This window comes from Cryptotermes secundus, unplaced genomic scaffold (assembly GCF_002891405.2).
Source record: "Cryptotermes secundus unplaced genomic scaffold, Csec_1.0 scaffold56, whole genome shotgun sequence".
In the NCBI taxonomy this organism is placed as follows: domain Eukaryota; kingdom Metazoa; phylum Arthropoda; class Insecta; order Blattodea; family Kalotermitidae; genus Cryptotermes; species Cryptotermes secundus.
In genome coordinates, this window is record NW_019744407.1 from 781,618 (window position 1) to 798,009 (window position 16,392).

General features: G+C 42.9%; 2 protein-coding genes across 2 annotated transcripts in view; both read right to left on the bottom strand.

The window, feature by feature from the left end:
* Positions 1–42: 42 nt before the first annotated feature.
* On the bottom strand, positions 43–12,368 carry LOC111874665 (waprin-Rha1). Its single transcript, XM_023870362.2, has 2 exons — positions 11,938–12,368; positions 43–511 (listed from the first exon to the last, which is right to left on the bottom strand). Exons 1-2 carry the CDS (start codon positions 12,161–12,163, stop codon positions 369–371), a joined length of 369 nt encoding a protein of 122 aa, XP_023726130.1. The 5' UTR covers positions 12,164–12,368; the 3' UTR covers positions 43–368.
* A 1,163-nt stretch (positions 12,369–13,531) lies between these two features.
* The window catches only part of LOC111874672 (putative peptidyl-tRNA hydrolase PTRHD1), a 9,632-nt gene continuing 6,771 nt past the window's right edge, over positions 13,532–16,392 (bottom strand). The window contains exon 3 of the mRNA XM_023870368.2: positions 13,532–14,733. Within this exon, the coding sequence (XP_023726136.1) occupies positions 14,557–14,733 (177 nt within the window). The 3' untranslated portion in view covers positions 13,532–14,556. The remainder of the gene's footprint in view (positions 14,734–16,392) is intronic.

Below are 16,392 nucleotides of genomic sequence, written 5' to 3' on the forward strand. Positions count from 1 at the left end.
AGAGAGAAGTTAATCCTTCCTCATCATGAAACGCAAAGATCATAGTTTTACCAATTTTTATGGCCAAAATGTTACATTTTATTTTGATAAACAAATTCCAAATGCCTGAAAAAAGGCCCAAGTAAATATGTGATTAAGGATATTACATGGGTATGGACTGGAGCGGCCTTGGTACGTAGCAGAATTCGATTTTAGCAATAACAAAATATCTATTATGGACGCGTTAATTTATTTATATATTCATAAAATATATTGCGGTTGTAAATCACCCTTCGCATCCGTAAAGAAACTCCTGGTGCACAGAGAATATTAAGTGTACTTGTTTCATAAAATAATTCTCTAGCAGTCTGTACGGAAATCGGCGATCATCAAGCCTCAGGTTTCGTACATGCCAGGGCTCCACAGCGATTCTGGCAACACTTGGATCGTCCCCTACAGTCGCCGTCCACCCGACACGTGCTCGAACAGACCCATGGACCGATCGGCGTCTCAGGGCACCGCCCGGGCTTCACTGCAAACAAAATTACATCGATTAACTTAGGTATTTTGAAACTAGCAACACTCTGAACATTCTTAGTGCTAATAAACAATAGAAGAATACCATGTCGTGGAAGAACTCAATATAATATGGTCATATAATTTGTTACTCCATTTATTTAACGCTAGTACTTCAGCTTCATAATTATATGGTTGTTGTAATTTAAGGGAATCTCCTAGAATTTACCTGAAGAAGCTCAGTAGAATCCTCCCTGAAGTTTAATGTTTCTGTAAGTTGTTATTAGTGTTGCAACATTCAATCTTTGCAGAAACGATTCAGTGTTAGGATATAGCTGTAGAACTGGGAGTAAATTGGTAGCTCTGAAACTTTTGCTTCTCTGTCTCCGTTTTGAAAGATCTCAGCTGTTTCGAATTTTTAGGTCAATATAGTCTGTCAGTTTCACAGCTTACAAAGCGTGAAATTTAAATAGGGAAGGATGTGGAAGTCATGCATGTTAGCATTTTTAACTCCCAGCCATAACTACGAGTAATACTAAGAGGACTGCACGACTGCCTCTAGCTTTCTGAGGTATGAACAAGTTTAGCGCCCTTCAGAGTTATTGTCGTTCTCTCTCACCATAGAACCTGATGACAGTGGATATATGACTGACTGCTCGCACTCAGGAACATTTCACCCCATTTATATTTCGAAAATAACAGAGAAACGGAGGAGTTACTAGAAATATTACGACACTGAAGAACTGAATATGGAAGTAAGCAAAAGCAAAGGTCGCGCCATAGTTCAAGCGGTTAGTCGCTGGCTTCCCATCGCGGCGGCCCGGGTTCGATCCCGGGACTGGTCAAGTGCGATTTGTGGTGGACAAACTGGCGCTCTGGCGGGTTTTCTCTTAATACTTCGGTTTCCCCTGCCAATCTTCATTCCACCAAATTCTCCATCATCATAATCACCTGGGGCAGGTTACAATAAGCCAATCAGTGGCTGCCGTGTCGAGTGGACCCAGTTGGACTCTACCCCCCACTAAGCGAAAATTCTAAATATTTCAATAAAGGCTAAATGTAAAGTCACTACGCTTAATTAATCACCACAGCATGAAGATATACTGAGCGGAGGTATATCTCCATGCATTCTTAATCCCTGTACTGGATGAAAGTGAGTGGTTAGCTTCGTAGCCTAGTCGCTCTGTCCTCGAGGAAAATCTTCCTGTACCCACTGCATACAGTATTGAGTGGGTCCAGGAACAGATATGGGCACTATGGAAAGACATGGCTGCCCTTACCGGGAATCGAAACCAGACACCTCGGTCGTCTGGCCCTTAGCCTGGTCATTATACTGACACAGCTATGTTGGCTTCCTTCATTTTGAACTAGTCCCATTTATTATATAATTTAACATCGAGTGATTTTATAACACGACACATTCTTCTTTCCCATAGCATTATATAAAATTATAGCTCTACAGCCCTCTGTTGTACCTTGGCCGCTTTTCTCAGTTTCTTGATCCTATACACAATCAGTAGGACTCCTTGGATGGGGGATCAGCCCTTCGCAAGGCCTCTGCCTACACACAGAACAACATAAACACAGAATAAACGCATACATTACAGACATCCAAGCCTTGAGTGGGATTCGAACCCAGGATCCCAGCGTTCGAGCTAATGAAGACAGTTTATGCCTTAGAACACGCGGCCACTGTGATCGGCATAGCATATTACATGCTCTAACTAAAAGATCCTTGAGGTTTATCCATCGAAGGTGTGATTCCACCGACTGTTCCAAATTCTCTAATCATCCAATCAACGCCATCACAGCGCCGTTAGCAAAACAAAACAACAGTATACCACAGAGTGGGTAACCTTACAGAAGGAAAGCCATGCGTATTCAACAAGACACCTGATATGGAAATTTCGATTTGAATCGAATGTTGAAAATATTGTCGCGTGTATTAGTGACTTATAGATGGGGTTTGGATTGGTGAATCGATTTACTGGATATTCACCAGTCGTAACTACAAATAATTATAACATTCTCAAGTTTACTGTAAAGTCATACACTAATTCTTCTCAGGCTCAGTTCCAGTTCTTCTTCTACTACGAACTTCCCGTGGCTATGTTCTACCGGCAAATTACTCTCAGCTTCTTCTGTTATTCTTGGAATCTCGCTATATATCCGCGACACGGACCGAAAACATAGTTCAACCGTTGCGCAGCGCAGACCACAGAGAAAACACAAGTCACGTGATCATTACCCAGCCATCTCATTGGCGCGCTGACTGCTGCCTAGCAAGGAGCTATAACATTCGTCCACTGAGACACATTTTCCATTGTTGAGAGTTGGAACGTGTTTATCGAGCAGTTGCCTGGTAATGCTTTGATCGAAGGTAGGTAAAGTTGTCCCTGTGCTTAACTAATTAAGCACTATGCCATGAAGGCGTGTGGGGGAGTGAATAAAGCTCCACATTTTTTTTGACCTCGCCACTAGTTGGAAGAGAGTGATCAGTTTCATGGCCCAGCCTCTTTATCTCCGGGAAAAAGTCCCCGATACCCATTGTATAGGAGGCTGGGTGGACCCCAGAGCCTGTCTGGACGATATGGAGAAGAGAAAATTCTTGGCTCTACCGGGATTCGAACTCCGGCCCCTAGGTCGTCCAGCCCGTAGCCAGTCGCTATACCGATTGTTACAATATAATCTGAAGTATTATAACGATCATACTCAGCTTCCTTTGGCTTTTAAATATATTTCATTATAATGTGTGTTATATCACAATTAGAACATTTCTTGTTCAGTCTTAAACTAGACAGCTATGACAGAGAGCAGCTGTATTTCTTATTTTGAAAGTAATAAGAATAATCGATATTGGAGAAATTATTATACCTTACTGTTGCTAATTATTAAGAAATCCAGCACGGTATTGAATAACTGCGATGCTAACTGATATTTTGCTAACTGAATTAAAAAAGAAGCGAAGAGAGTGAAATGAATTATTCGTGAAATTGTATACTCCACATGCTATTTCAAATGTGCTTTACCTGGCCATCCCTAGTAATAGCTATGACAGCTAATTTTACAGTATGCGCCAAGAAATCAGTACTGAAATGAAAAGACGTCCTGTTGATACCACTGTCTATTCATGTGAAGGCCCCTTGCACGACAGAACCTTCTCAAATCCTGAAGAAATGGCCCGATCACCATGTCCCTGTAGCGTTCTTGAGTGACGGTAAGAGCATTGCCTTCCTCATTCTCAACGAAATAGGGGCCTAATATACCATGTGCCGAGACGGCACACCATATCGTCACACGTGTACTGTGTAACGGTTTCTGGACGGTAACATCTGGCCGCTCAAACCACGAAGTGGTCTGGCGACCACTTCCATATGAGCGGAAATAATACTCAACTATGAATACTACTACTCTGTCCAAAAAGTATCCGACCTTGGGCCGGGGAAAAAAAGTTCTGTATCTGGGTGGTTACAATACCTAATCGCCTTCAAAGGAGGCTCCTTGTGACTCCACACACACTTAGCCCAGCGGTCCTTCCATCGCTGGAAGCAATTCTGGGAGGCTTCTTTTGGAATGGCGTGCAGCTGCACGGTCGCGTTGTGTATGATGTCCTCGCGGCTGTGAAAACGGCAGCCTTTAGCGGTGTCTTCAGTCTCGGGAACAGCCAGAAATCACAAGGAGCCGTGTCAGGAGAGTAGGGAGGCTGGCGAACCTGCGGAATGCCGTGCTTGGCCAGGAAACCCTGGATCAGGTGCGATGAATGAGCTGGGGCGTTGCGTCCCACAGCTCCGGTCTCTTGCGCCGAACTGCATCACGAAGATGGCGGAGGACTTCTTGGTAGTACTCCTTATTGACAGCCTGGCCTAGTGGTGCGTACTCATGATGCACGACACCCCGGTAATCGAGAAAAACAGTCAGTATCACCTTCACATTGCTCCGAACCTGTCGGTTTCTTTTGGGCCTCGGGGATGTTGAATGCTGCCATTGTGAAGCCTGGACCTTGGTTCCGGGTCATATCCGTACACCCACGACTCGTCACCAGTGATCACAGTCTTCAGGAACTCAGGATCCCTGTTGGTGCACTCCAGCATGTCCTGCGCGACCTCAAGACGGAGTTGTTGCTGCTCCGGCGAAAGCAGTTTGGGCACAAATTTTGCCGCCTCTCTTCGCCTGCCCAAATCCTCAGTTAAAATTGTGTTTGCGGAACCTCTGCTGATCCCAACCTCATCAGCAACTTCACGGATGGCCAAACGACGGTCCTCCATGATCAGTGTCCGCGCTATTTTAGTGACATCAGTATTGACGGTCTCCCGGAACGCTGCTCACTGTCCGCCGACATACGGCCATGTTTAAAGCGGTTGAACCACTCTTTAATTTGAGTGACCCCCATGGCATCATCGACGAAAGCCTGCTGAATTTTGCGAATTGTTTCCGCTTGGGTATCCCAAAGTTTCTGACAAAACTTGATGCAGTATCGCTGCTCAAAGCGTTCTGTCATCTTGAGCGAAACGAGAATGCGATGAACACGTGTTACACCACTTCGCTATCTGGCAGCCACAGACGCATCCGGCAGTGTTGCGAGTCAGCAAAAATCATGCATGCGCATGAAAGTCCCTTCTACCACTATGCTCAGTTTTCCCTCCCCTTTGGCCATTACTTACAGTGGAAAAAAATTAAGTTGGATACTTTTTGGACATACGGTATTTCCTCCGTCGAGAGACCCATTTCCAACAACAACTGCGCAACACAACTTCCTTTTCACTACTGGGAACATGTGCGGCTGGAGCTATGCCCCGCCGACAAACGCACATGCGCGTTCGAGATGCGCGAGTTTCAGTACTGCATTTTTGGCGCATACTGTATTTAGAATAAACCGACAAAGAATAAAGATTACTTCACCATTCTCAAGTTTCCCCTAAAATGAACATGTTCACAGAGTTCACTATTATTCCAGTATAAATAATATATTACTTGTATGATTTGAGGTTCTCACAGCTGTGGCTATGAAGAGCTCAATCTTCTGGGCTATAATACAGTGTAGTTCTTTGAAAGTAAGCTGATATTTCGGAGGAACATGTCGCCTCCATCTTCAGGGTCGAAGGATAAACCAAAAAACAGGTGGCAAGCACGCTGGTTTCTTGCTTGGCTTATCTTTCGACCCTGAAAATGGAGGCGACATGTTCCTCCGTAATGCAGTTGACTTTCAACGGACTACACGGCGTTATATCCCAGAAGAGAGAATTTAGTTTCGAGGAAAATACGTGTATCCGTGGTCTGTAATTTTCAAATCTGAAACAACAAAATAAAACTCCTTACAAAATATGAAAGTGTAACTCAAAGAAATTTTATTTGGCAACGATCTACACGCCGCATTGATATCTGGGAGAAAATATGACGTCATACCTCAAAATGGCACCAATTTTATTTTATATTTTCCGGTTTGAAAACCATAGGCCACGAAAACACCGACAATAATTTGGAATCACCCTGTATTTCCTGGAAATTACCGTAAGATCGATCATTCAAAAGTTACCACATGCGGTCGGCAGCTTCTGAGAATGCGGGTAGAGTACCACAAGCTTGTTTTCCTTGTAATGAATCATATGATGAAAAAGGACTGTGATAGTAATTTCATTATGGCTAAACTAAATGTTACATAACATCTACTTCTTGGTCGCTCTTACAACTAACAACGTAACGAAATGCACATAAAAAGGTAAAGCTATCCCTGTAAGTGGCCACGGAGGCCCATAGGGTTGTGAGACGTCGAGGCTCCCGCACTTTCTAGACAATCGCCTCTCAGATGAGGGTGAGGTCGTCAGTCTTACACGCCGGCCGCCCTTTACCTCCAGGAAGATTTCTGGTACTCATTTCCGTTAGAGGCTCAGTCGACCCCAGGGCCAGAATTAGGTCAACTGAAAAATCTGATGACCTAATCGGGAATCGAACTCGCGACCTTCCGGCTTGTAGCATAGTGCCCCAACTAAATGTATATACTAGAAGTCATTTATGGGCTCAAGCGGTTAGTCGCTGGCTTCCCACCGCGGCGGCCCGGGTTCGATCCCGGGTCTGGTCAAGTGGGATTTGTGGTGGACAAAGTGGCGCTGGGGCATGTTTTCTCAGAGTACTTCGGTTTTCCCTGCCAATCTTCATTCCACCAATTGCTCCACAATCACCCTCACCTATCATCTGGGGCTGGTACAATAGGCCAGAAATAGCCGCAGTACAAGGGAGTTAGTCCCACCCCAGTAGCAATTAAAAAAATAAAAGACGTTATTTATGAGCAACGTAAGGATGAGCGCCTTATGGAATTGTTGCCTCCGTCTATCCACCCGTCCATGATATTATATCAGCCTCAGTCCTTGACTGAGTTTTAGTAACATTTACAGTTGGCACTTCTGTGAGGGTAAAAACCTGAAACAAGTCTTTAAAAACTTAAGCGAACTTTAATGTTTTGTTATTAAATATTTGCAGAACGGCATGTTTACAACGCTAATTATGGAATTTAATTATGATAATACCTCATGCATATTGAACTAATTCTTCATTATCATCATCTGCAAGGGTTGAGCTTGTTAGCCTGTCCCATCATCAAACATGAAACATCTGTGAAGGTTAGGTTTTAACTCTTTTTTTACCTGAGCAAGTTACCAGGTTGTTGCAAACCCCCCTTGTCTTGGGGGACCTGGATTGTTATTCAAAGTTTTCTTCCCTTAGACAGGTTGCCTACCATGACTAGAAGAGTCCTATCTACTGGCCACGTAACCGTGGGAAGGAGACTTTACTAGGTGCTACCCACTGGGGCAGTAGGACCTGGAGCCGCGTGAAGCAAGGTCGCCACTCCCTGCAGCTGTGTTTTTTGTAGGAGTTCCAACTTGCTATTCAGTGCTGAACTAATTGTTTTAGTATTTTATTGAAATCTGTTGTCACGAAATGAGCATTATATCCATATAACAGACATGGCAGTAAAATCATACGTCATGGAGAATAATGATACAACACATTCAGTGTTTCAGATGATGTCATTAAATGTTCTTAAATTGCTCCTAAATGCCGCAATGTCAGTGTCTTATTAATATTACACTTATCACGGATAACTAATAACAGTAGGGACGACAAGATGATGATGAGTTTCTTCTTCTAGTACTGTGAGCTCTCTTTAACGAACTACTTCCGTGTGTTTTGTTCAGGGCAGGCTTACTTATGATTTCGTAACATAGCGCCCAGTAACTTTATGTTTTTTACCTTGTTGTGACCTTCAGTGCTAATAATTATGTAACACGTATTAAGTCTGACAGCTTTTCCATTTCTCCGTAACTGAGAACACCAAGCTTCCGGGCCTATAATTAACCTTCACGCGAAACCTGCAGGCACATGATGAACCAGATTTAAGAAAACCATGTGTCCAGTCCACTTTCCAACACAGCTAAAGACTTGACTTCAGTCCGGTTGTTTTCAATTTTAATTCGCTTAGTGGGGGGTGGAGTCCAATTGGGTCTACTTGGCACGGCGGCCACTGATTGGCCTATTGTAGCCTGCCCCGGGTGATTATGACGATGGAGAATTTGGTGGAACGAAGATTGGCAGGGGAAACTCGGAGAAAACCCGCCCCAACGTCACCTTTTCCACCATAAATCCCACTTGACCAGACCCAGGATCGAACCCGGGCCGCCGCGGTGAGAAGCTAGCGACTAACCGCTTGAGCTATGGCGCGGCCTTCAGTCCGGTTTACACAGACGTGACTGAACGTCGTGACAGAAAGGTTGGTACTCCTGCTACGTATTCTGGAGGTCCGGCGTTCAAATGTGGGCCCGGAGATCGACTATCCACACTAAGAATTTTCGTTGTTTCATCGATCCCTCGAAGATATTGCTAGGATAATGCCTCAAATTAGCCGGTCACGGTAGCCGAGCGGTCTAAGGCATGTACTGTCTTCGCTCGCTTGGAAACCGGGCTCGTGGGTTCGAATCCCACCCAGGGCATGGATGTTTAGTTTGTGTGTGTGCGTTTTTCTGTTTGTTTACAGGTAGAGGCCTTGCGACGAGCTGATCACCCGCCCAAGGAGTCCTACCGAATGTGTAAAGATCTAGATAAACCGAAGTGAACGGAGAAGTTCATGGAGGTAGGCCTAGGCCCACTGGGGCTGTAGTGCCAAGGAGAAAAAAAAATGCCTCAAATTACGTCACTACTTTTTCCTTGCACATCCTTTGTTCATTAATTATTCATTAGACAACCTACAATTCGACGCTATATAACCTGAGCTACTGATACAGCAAACAAATAAACTATAAATAAATAAATATGCTGTTCTTGAAAAGAGTGAGGTAGATTTCAATCACTTAGTATTGCAAGGCCTCTCAGATTGATGTCACGTCCATCTTAACGACAATTTATGTCCTAAAGCACTAGGATGTTAAGAACCCGTTCTATATTAAAACAATACGTTCTGGGAAGAACTAGTCGCCTACTTTCCTTGACACGATACGGACTGCATAGAAAATGACGCGTCCGACATTTTCATTATTGCATGTACAATATTCGTTGCAGTGGTAACGTTTTTACAGAGCCGTTGCCTAGCAACGATATAGGAATTTTTACCTAGCAGTAGACTAGCAACGATAGAGGATGGACATATAGGCATAGAGTGAATCGAGAGGTTTATGAAGTACGCCGTTGAGATGAGTTCAGGTGCTATGATATATATACCAAATTTCATAAAGACTGGTTTAGGCATTCAAAAGTCAATTGGGGGGATGCACATACAGGCAGCATGGAGATCGCATAATCCTACTTTCATTTTTTTAATAAGGAAAGTAAGCTAATAAATAAAGGTCTCCATGCAAAAACCTCGGTAACGCATTGTATTAAAAGTACGAGTAACTATGTAATCAGAAAATCCACTGCGACACCGCTGGAAAAACAAATGGAATTTACCTTGCACTTAAATGCAGCATGACAGGCGTGTCGTCACATTTATGTGGAATCGAAATCTCGGTCATGAAGTTCTTCTGCTTGGTACATTTAGCGACGTTTTGTCGATTTAATTGATTATAGAAAGCCGAACGAGAACCGACGTGATAATTATTACCGATGAGTTGTGAAAGATAGGTAGGTTCTTGGGCCGCGATAGCTCAAGCGGTTAGTTCCTGGCTTTCCACCGCGGCGGCCCGGGTTCGATCCCGGGGTCTAATCAAGTGGGATTTGTGGTGGACGAAGTGGCTCTGGGGCGGGTTTTCTTCAAGTACCTCGGTTTCCCCTGCCAATCTCATTCCACCAATTGCTCCACAATCACCCTCACCTATCATCTGGGGTTGGTACAATAGGCCAGAAGTGGCCGCAGTACAAGGGACTTAGTCCCACGCCACTGGGTCTGGTCAAGTGGGATTTATGGTGGAAAAGGTGACGTTGGGGCGGGTTTTCTCCGAGTTTCCCCTGCCAATCTTCATTCCACCAAATTTTCCATCATCATAATCACCCTGGGCAGGCTACAATAGGCCAATCAGTGGCCGACGTGCCGAGTGGACTCAATTGGACTCCACCCCCCATTAAGCGAACTAAAAAAAAATAATTAGGTAGATTCTTGGTTTATTAAAATATGTCATATTAACTGCTTGGGTTAGGTAGCGTCAAATGAGAAATTAAAGAATGATTCTGGATGGTAATTTTGGAAGTACATTACAAAAAGTTGTAGAAGTCAGCATTCTAACGGAGGCAATAAAGAAAAGGATGAACATGGCTCAGTCTCCCAACTGAGATTTGAACCGAGAGAACGGCGAATACAAATAGAAATGCTAACACTTGTGCAGCGACGCCGGGTGAATACGACGTAAAATTACAAATTATACTGTCATCAAGAATAGGATTTTAGGAATTACCGAAGCCTGAATCCATTTATATTTGTATGTACACGTATACAGGTAGAGTGAATAAAGTAGCGAACGACAGTAAATAGGCTAACATTTTGAAACCAGTTTATAGAATGAGGGTCTCTAAATTAACGACAGTTGCCTCTAATAAGAAAATAATAATGATGTATCACTAAATGATGTGTGATGAGAGCCTATAGACCGCTATAGACTATACTCGCATATCTTGTATATGTGTTCATGACGCGATGAGATACTGGACAGCAAAGGATAGCCCATAGGGCGAGTCCTCCATGTTGGGGGTTATGTACGGGCTAATAAGGCTGGAATATTATGAAATGTTACACGGGGCATAAGATTTGGTCTTTTTTTTTTACGAATATATTAACGAATATTTGGGTTCCACAAAGGAAGGGAAAGGGTCTCTGCTACACGGAGTTATTTAGATAGTTGGACTACAGGCCGCTCCATAGCTCAAGCGGTTAGTCACTGGCTTTCCACCGCGGCGGCCCGGGTTCGATCCCGGGTCTGGTCAAGTGGGATTTGTGGTGGACAAAGTGGCGCTGGGACGGGTTTTCTCCGAGTACTTTGGTTTCCCCTGCCAATCTTTATTCCACCAATTGCTCCACAATCACCCTCAACGATTATCTGGGGCTGGTACAATAGGCCAGAAGTGGCCGTAGTACAAGGGACTTAGTGCCACCCCACTAGCAATAAAAACATAGACTACAAGGAAGTGTTTTGGGGAGAGCTGTGCGTATCACAAAGAAATAGGGGTTCACACTACTGTCGCCTTGAAATGTGGAGAAAAATGGACAAAGTAAATTTTCTTCTTCTTTCGATGACGAAGACACCAATACTTATGTAAACAATAAAGATTTGTAAATTTGCATACTATAATGCTTGGAGTGCCGATCACGGTGGCCGCGCGGTCTAAGCTATGAACAGTCTTCGCCCGCTCCAACACCGTGGGCTCGAAACCCACTCAAGGTATGGATATTTGTGTGCGTTTATTCTGTTGGTAGCGGCCTTGCGACGGGCTGCTTCACCCACCCCCCTTCCGTTTAAGGAGTCCTACGGACTGTGCATAGGATTAAGAAACCGAAAAATTAGCCAGGGTCCAACAGAGGGCTGTAGAGCATACAGAGATAGAATGTTTGGATTATTGACAGTGGTAGACTTTTCTCCTTACCAACATCACGTACAGACGGGCCATGAGGCCTTGCCAGCTTTCTAACCAACAGGTACTGTGGGCTCTTTACTTGGGGGTAAAGTAGCAGGAGCATGAATCTAACATTTCACGTCAACCTAGTGCCGAAATGATTTCACGAAGCCACTTCTCCATAAACACACGTCTTCACAGTACAGTCAAACTTTACATTTTTATGCTACGGCTATGGCAAATTTTATTCAAATTTATTTTTCAAGAGTCCCACAAATCAAATTCTGGATAACCCTATTCCACTCACTCCTGCTATTTACCACTTGGAGATGCGTGTCATGTTAACACGTTAACAAATTTTAAAACATTAGATACAGAAATTTTTGGATTTACAAGAACAGGCTACTTACTTACCGCGGTTATTTGTTCTCACGGAAACAGGAAACGTACAGAAGGTGCCTCCACAGCCGGTACGACAACACTTATTGTTGCCCTCACACTGACTGTCAGAAAAGCATTTCATATCGCAGATCCCAATGGCCACAGGTGGTGGGCATGCTCCCGGTTTACCGTTTTGCTGGGCGACGATCGAAGAAATCGCAAATAGCAGCAGTATCATTATAACGATTGCTTTTCCCATGATTCTGAACGCGCGTTAACAGTCCACCTGCTTGCGACGGTAATGTATGACTCAAAACAGGATCTCCTTGTACAATGAACGATGAGTACCCACTACGTTGCTGATGTCGAAGAAAACGCTCTCTCATGGAGTGAGGCGTGGTAACAAGATTCTTATGACCAATTCGGAAAGAATGGCGTGGCGATAATTATTCAATTCGACAAATTTACCTAGAAAGAAACATGGGATATAGAAACCACAGGGCAATTACTGAATATTCTGAAAATAAAACTTCCGGTTACACCAACAGGAAACTGTGGTTATTTTGGTTGGAAAACAAGCCTAAGCTGTGGCCACATTAGATCTGGGTCACATATTTCCTCCAAATCGCCTGCTACAATGTCCAAGCATACCTTTTTTTTATATAAAGGAAGCAACGTAACAATAAAATTAATTTTGTTTGATGTTATAACCCATCAGGTCTATCCAACATCTGACGAGGGCGGTAGTAACTCCTATCCACCTTCTAGCTGCAAAGCCTGTTCAAACTGAAGAGGCCGCAAGACCACGGTAAAGGTAAAAAAGGCAAAGCGATCCCTGTAACAGGCAGTGAAGGCCCACAGGGTTGTAGGAGGTCGAAGTGCTCACATTTTCTAGACAATCGGCTCACGGATGGCGGTAAGGTTGTCAGCCTTACGCGCCGGCCGCCCTTTACTCCCCCAGAAGATTCCTGGTACTCATTTCTGTTAGTGGCTGAGTCGACCGCAAGGCCATACTTCGGCTGGGTTAGGTAAACTGAAAAAATTCAATGACCTCTTCGGGAATCGAACCCACGACCTTCCGGCTTGTAGCATAGCGCTTCAACCAAATGGCCCCAAGATATTACAGAAAAAATGTGTTACAATAATGCAGTATAAACCAACCTGAGGTTCAAGGGAGAAAACAATTTACATATATTCTTATCATGTCAAAGGATTGAAAGAATAAACTGATTCCACATTATTGTATTTTGAGGTTTCCTGAATATAAGCTGAGGAAACTGGGTGGATAACATGTTGTAATCATGTAACTGAGGAGGTAAAAGGTATACAGTATGGTGCTGAAAACTGAAAATGCTTTAATCTTTTATGCAGATGTTTGTCATAGGTGACTTGGCATACCTCTTAAACGGTATAGTGGACACACCAGTTTCATATACAAATGCTTTAAAGCTTCACAGATACCTCAAAAAGTTGTGTAATATTAATCAGGAGTCAATGTAATTAGGAAAGGCGATTTTTGGTGATATGTATATTTCAACCAGGAAAAAAAATATGTTGAATTTATGGAACAGAAATTCACAGTGGGTCAAAAGTGGCATTATGTTTTGCATTAATTTAAACATCTGGACACAAGTTCTGTAATATTTTTATTATTTATGTACATTCATTCATCTCTTGTGAGATACCAAACAAAATTCAGGACAACTTTCTGGTTACACGCAAACAGAGACTACACACTGTATGCTCAGTTGTCTATTCACAGCTGTGCTTCCACAGTTATAATACAGCTGTTAATAAAATTTAAAATGGTAAACTTCTGCTGCCATATAACAGAAATTTTAAGTACAGACTTGTTGAGGACCAACAATGGTGAAGAAATTTTTATCCTATGGGTAGGGCTGGAAACAGGAGATATACACTGTAATAACATTCTGTATAACATATTTTAGTCATTCCTTGGACTCTGTGAGTGATCTGGAGCATCTACCCAATTCTGAAGAGCCATTTCCATCTCTGCCTATGGGTCAATGATGCTGCATGGGCACAGACTGTGAGGGCCCATGAAGAGGTGACACTTTTTCACTCATCCAAATTATGTGTTACCTGACTTACAACAGAAATGTATGTTATATGCTTCAAATGGAAGAACATGTAACAAATCTCAAAAGTTATTCTCTTTCAATACATACTACACAAGCTATGAAAAGCTCGGTGATACTCATGTTTGATCAAGACATCCATAACATAAAAAGCAGTGTATATTTTTTGTCCTTAAACCATGTATGGATCAGTCACAAAGTCTCCTCAGACTACCAGCCCTGTCAATTTAGAACCGAAGCTGAACATCTTGGACAGCAGATCATTACTCCCTGACAAAATGAGGCAACAGGTCTCCAAATTCTGGATTTATGTCCTTAATTGACATGACCATTAAGGTGACAACTTTTACCAGCCACGACAGTTTCAAATCTTATGAATAAATCAATTTTATGAGGCAGTATTATAATAAAATTATTTGATTTGATGTTAGTGCTTGTATGTGATGTATACATCACTGTAACCACTGGAACAAATACTGCTGACTGAAATATCATGTGGTGGATACCTGTGTAACTGCATACTGGAAGAATGAATGTTAACTACATGTGTGAATTATCCTTTGAACAGCTTCAATTTCCTGAAGTATTTTTGTACCACTTCTTTTGGGTAAGGTTTCACTACTATACATGTGGGAAAATTCTCTGGCTGTTCTGTCCACATTTTATGTAATATATTGTCTTCCTTCAGTTTTGATTCTAAATTATGTAGACTTGATTCATCTGGAACCTGCTGGAATAAAAGTAAAACAATTATTGTTTTGTTAGATTATTAAATGTTCAAGTGCTTGAGTTCACAACATGGATATCTCTTGTTCACAGCTTTGACTGAAGCCTAGTGTACCATTAGTGAATAATTGCTGTGGACTGTGGTCTTCAGGGTTAGGGCAATATTTAGTCTGGTCGTATATGGATATCAACATTTGAAAGGGAAATGCTACTTCCATCTTTATGGTAGAAGAAGGATGTAGCAAATTCCTCTGAAATGTTGGTAACTATCTCTCAGACTACACTGTCACAACCCACAGAACCACCACAATCCAAATTTTGACAGGCATAAACACCTAAAATCCAATATGAACAAAATGGTGCATTCTGAAAATGAAATGAGTCATATTCAGATAAATTCATTTAGGTCTATTTCCAAAGTTGTTATTCCTATATGCCTTACCAAACAATGGCACATTGTGTTTGATGCTGCACAACACAGATCACTGCCTCCATCCTGTGTTATGCAAAACAATATGGCAAATCTCATGGTGTTTACAGGGATATGAGGACACAGAGTCTGCTACATTTTTACCAATGTCTTCTGAGGGACATGGTCTCCCTCCCTCTACTTCATATGCCCTATATCTAATTATTTAAAACTTTCTATCTTTCACGTCTTCACTTTCTTCCTCACACTGCCCAACAAATTAGTCCCTATGTAGGATTTTAGGCTTTCATGGCGGTGACTATGAAGAAAGCAGTCTTCTTGGATTTGGCACCGTGTATATGTGGTGTTAACCGACGTTTCGGAAGAACGCACCGGTTCTCACGGTCTCTTCGCTTGTGGATTTCTTATATTTTTTCTTCTACCCTGAAGATGGAGGCGATACGTTCCTCCGAAACGTCGGTTAACACCACATATACACGGTGCCAAATCCCAGAAGACTGCTTTCTTCAAATTAGTCCCTGTTGGTACGTACCTCTTCTCCCATTCACCTGCCCTTGAAAAATTGACATGTAAAGGGCCACTGTTTCCTTTTTGTTTCTCTTGACTTTTTTCTACATCCTATTGGTTCAGTGACGGCAGTTTTTCCATCATTCACTCAGCCCTTTGAAAAGGGCCCTTTAGAGGTAAGCTATGTTATTCCATCACACAAACTTACTCATAAATTTTCTCCATTGTTCGAATGCATGTTTCCACCACAGTCACCATCAGGTCAGCTGTGACTGAAAAATGTAGTGGGACAGTGGGAAAAGTGGCAGAAAAAATAAAGTTTGTGTGGTAGTACAGCATTATTTACCTGTGAGCTCTGTTATGCCCCAAAATTCGAGATAGTAGAAGAAGCCACGGCCCAAAAATGTTCGCGCCTAGCGAACAGTGTTGCACAGTTATTGCCGCAACTTGTAAACATCAGTAATGGCAAGTAGGTTAGGAATCTGCTTGCCCAGCAAGGCTGTGTCCTCACAGCGCCAGAAGTTTGCCTAACTCGGGCACTGGAGAGTCGGAAGAGATTGCTTACGCAGCGATCAGACGCCAGGGGGTCTGCCCACATCCCGATAAGACCCAATGAAAGCCTAACTTTAAGAAATTAGAACACAAGGGAGGAGCTATCTACCCCCTTGTCGTCCACGCGGAATCAGCGAATTAAGACTATAAATGAGGGAAATTCAAGAGACTTGG

What these genes read in the sequence shown, in the direction of transcription:
- LOC111874665 (XM_023870362.2), bottom strand. Translation starts at nt 12,163, where the DNA reads ATGGGAAAAGCAATCGTTATAATGATACTGCTGCTATTTGCGATTTCT. An exon ending in CGTGAGAACAAATAACCGCG is followed by an intron (nt 512 to 11,937) that starts GTAAGTAAGTAG and finishes TTTTGTTTGCAG; the next exon opens with TGAAGCCCGGGCGGTGCCCT.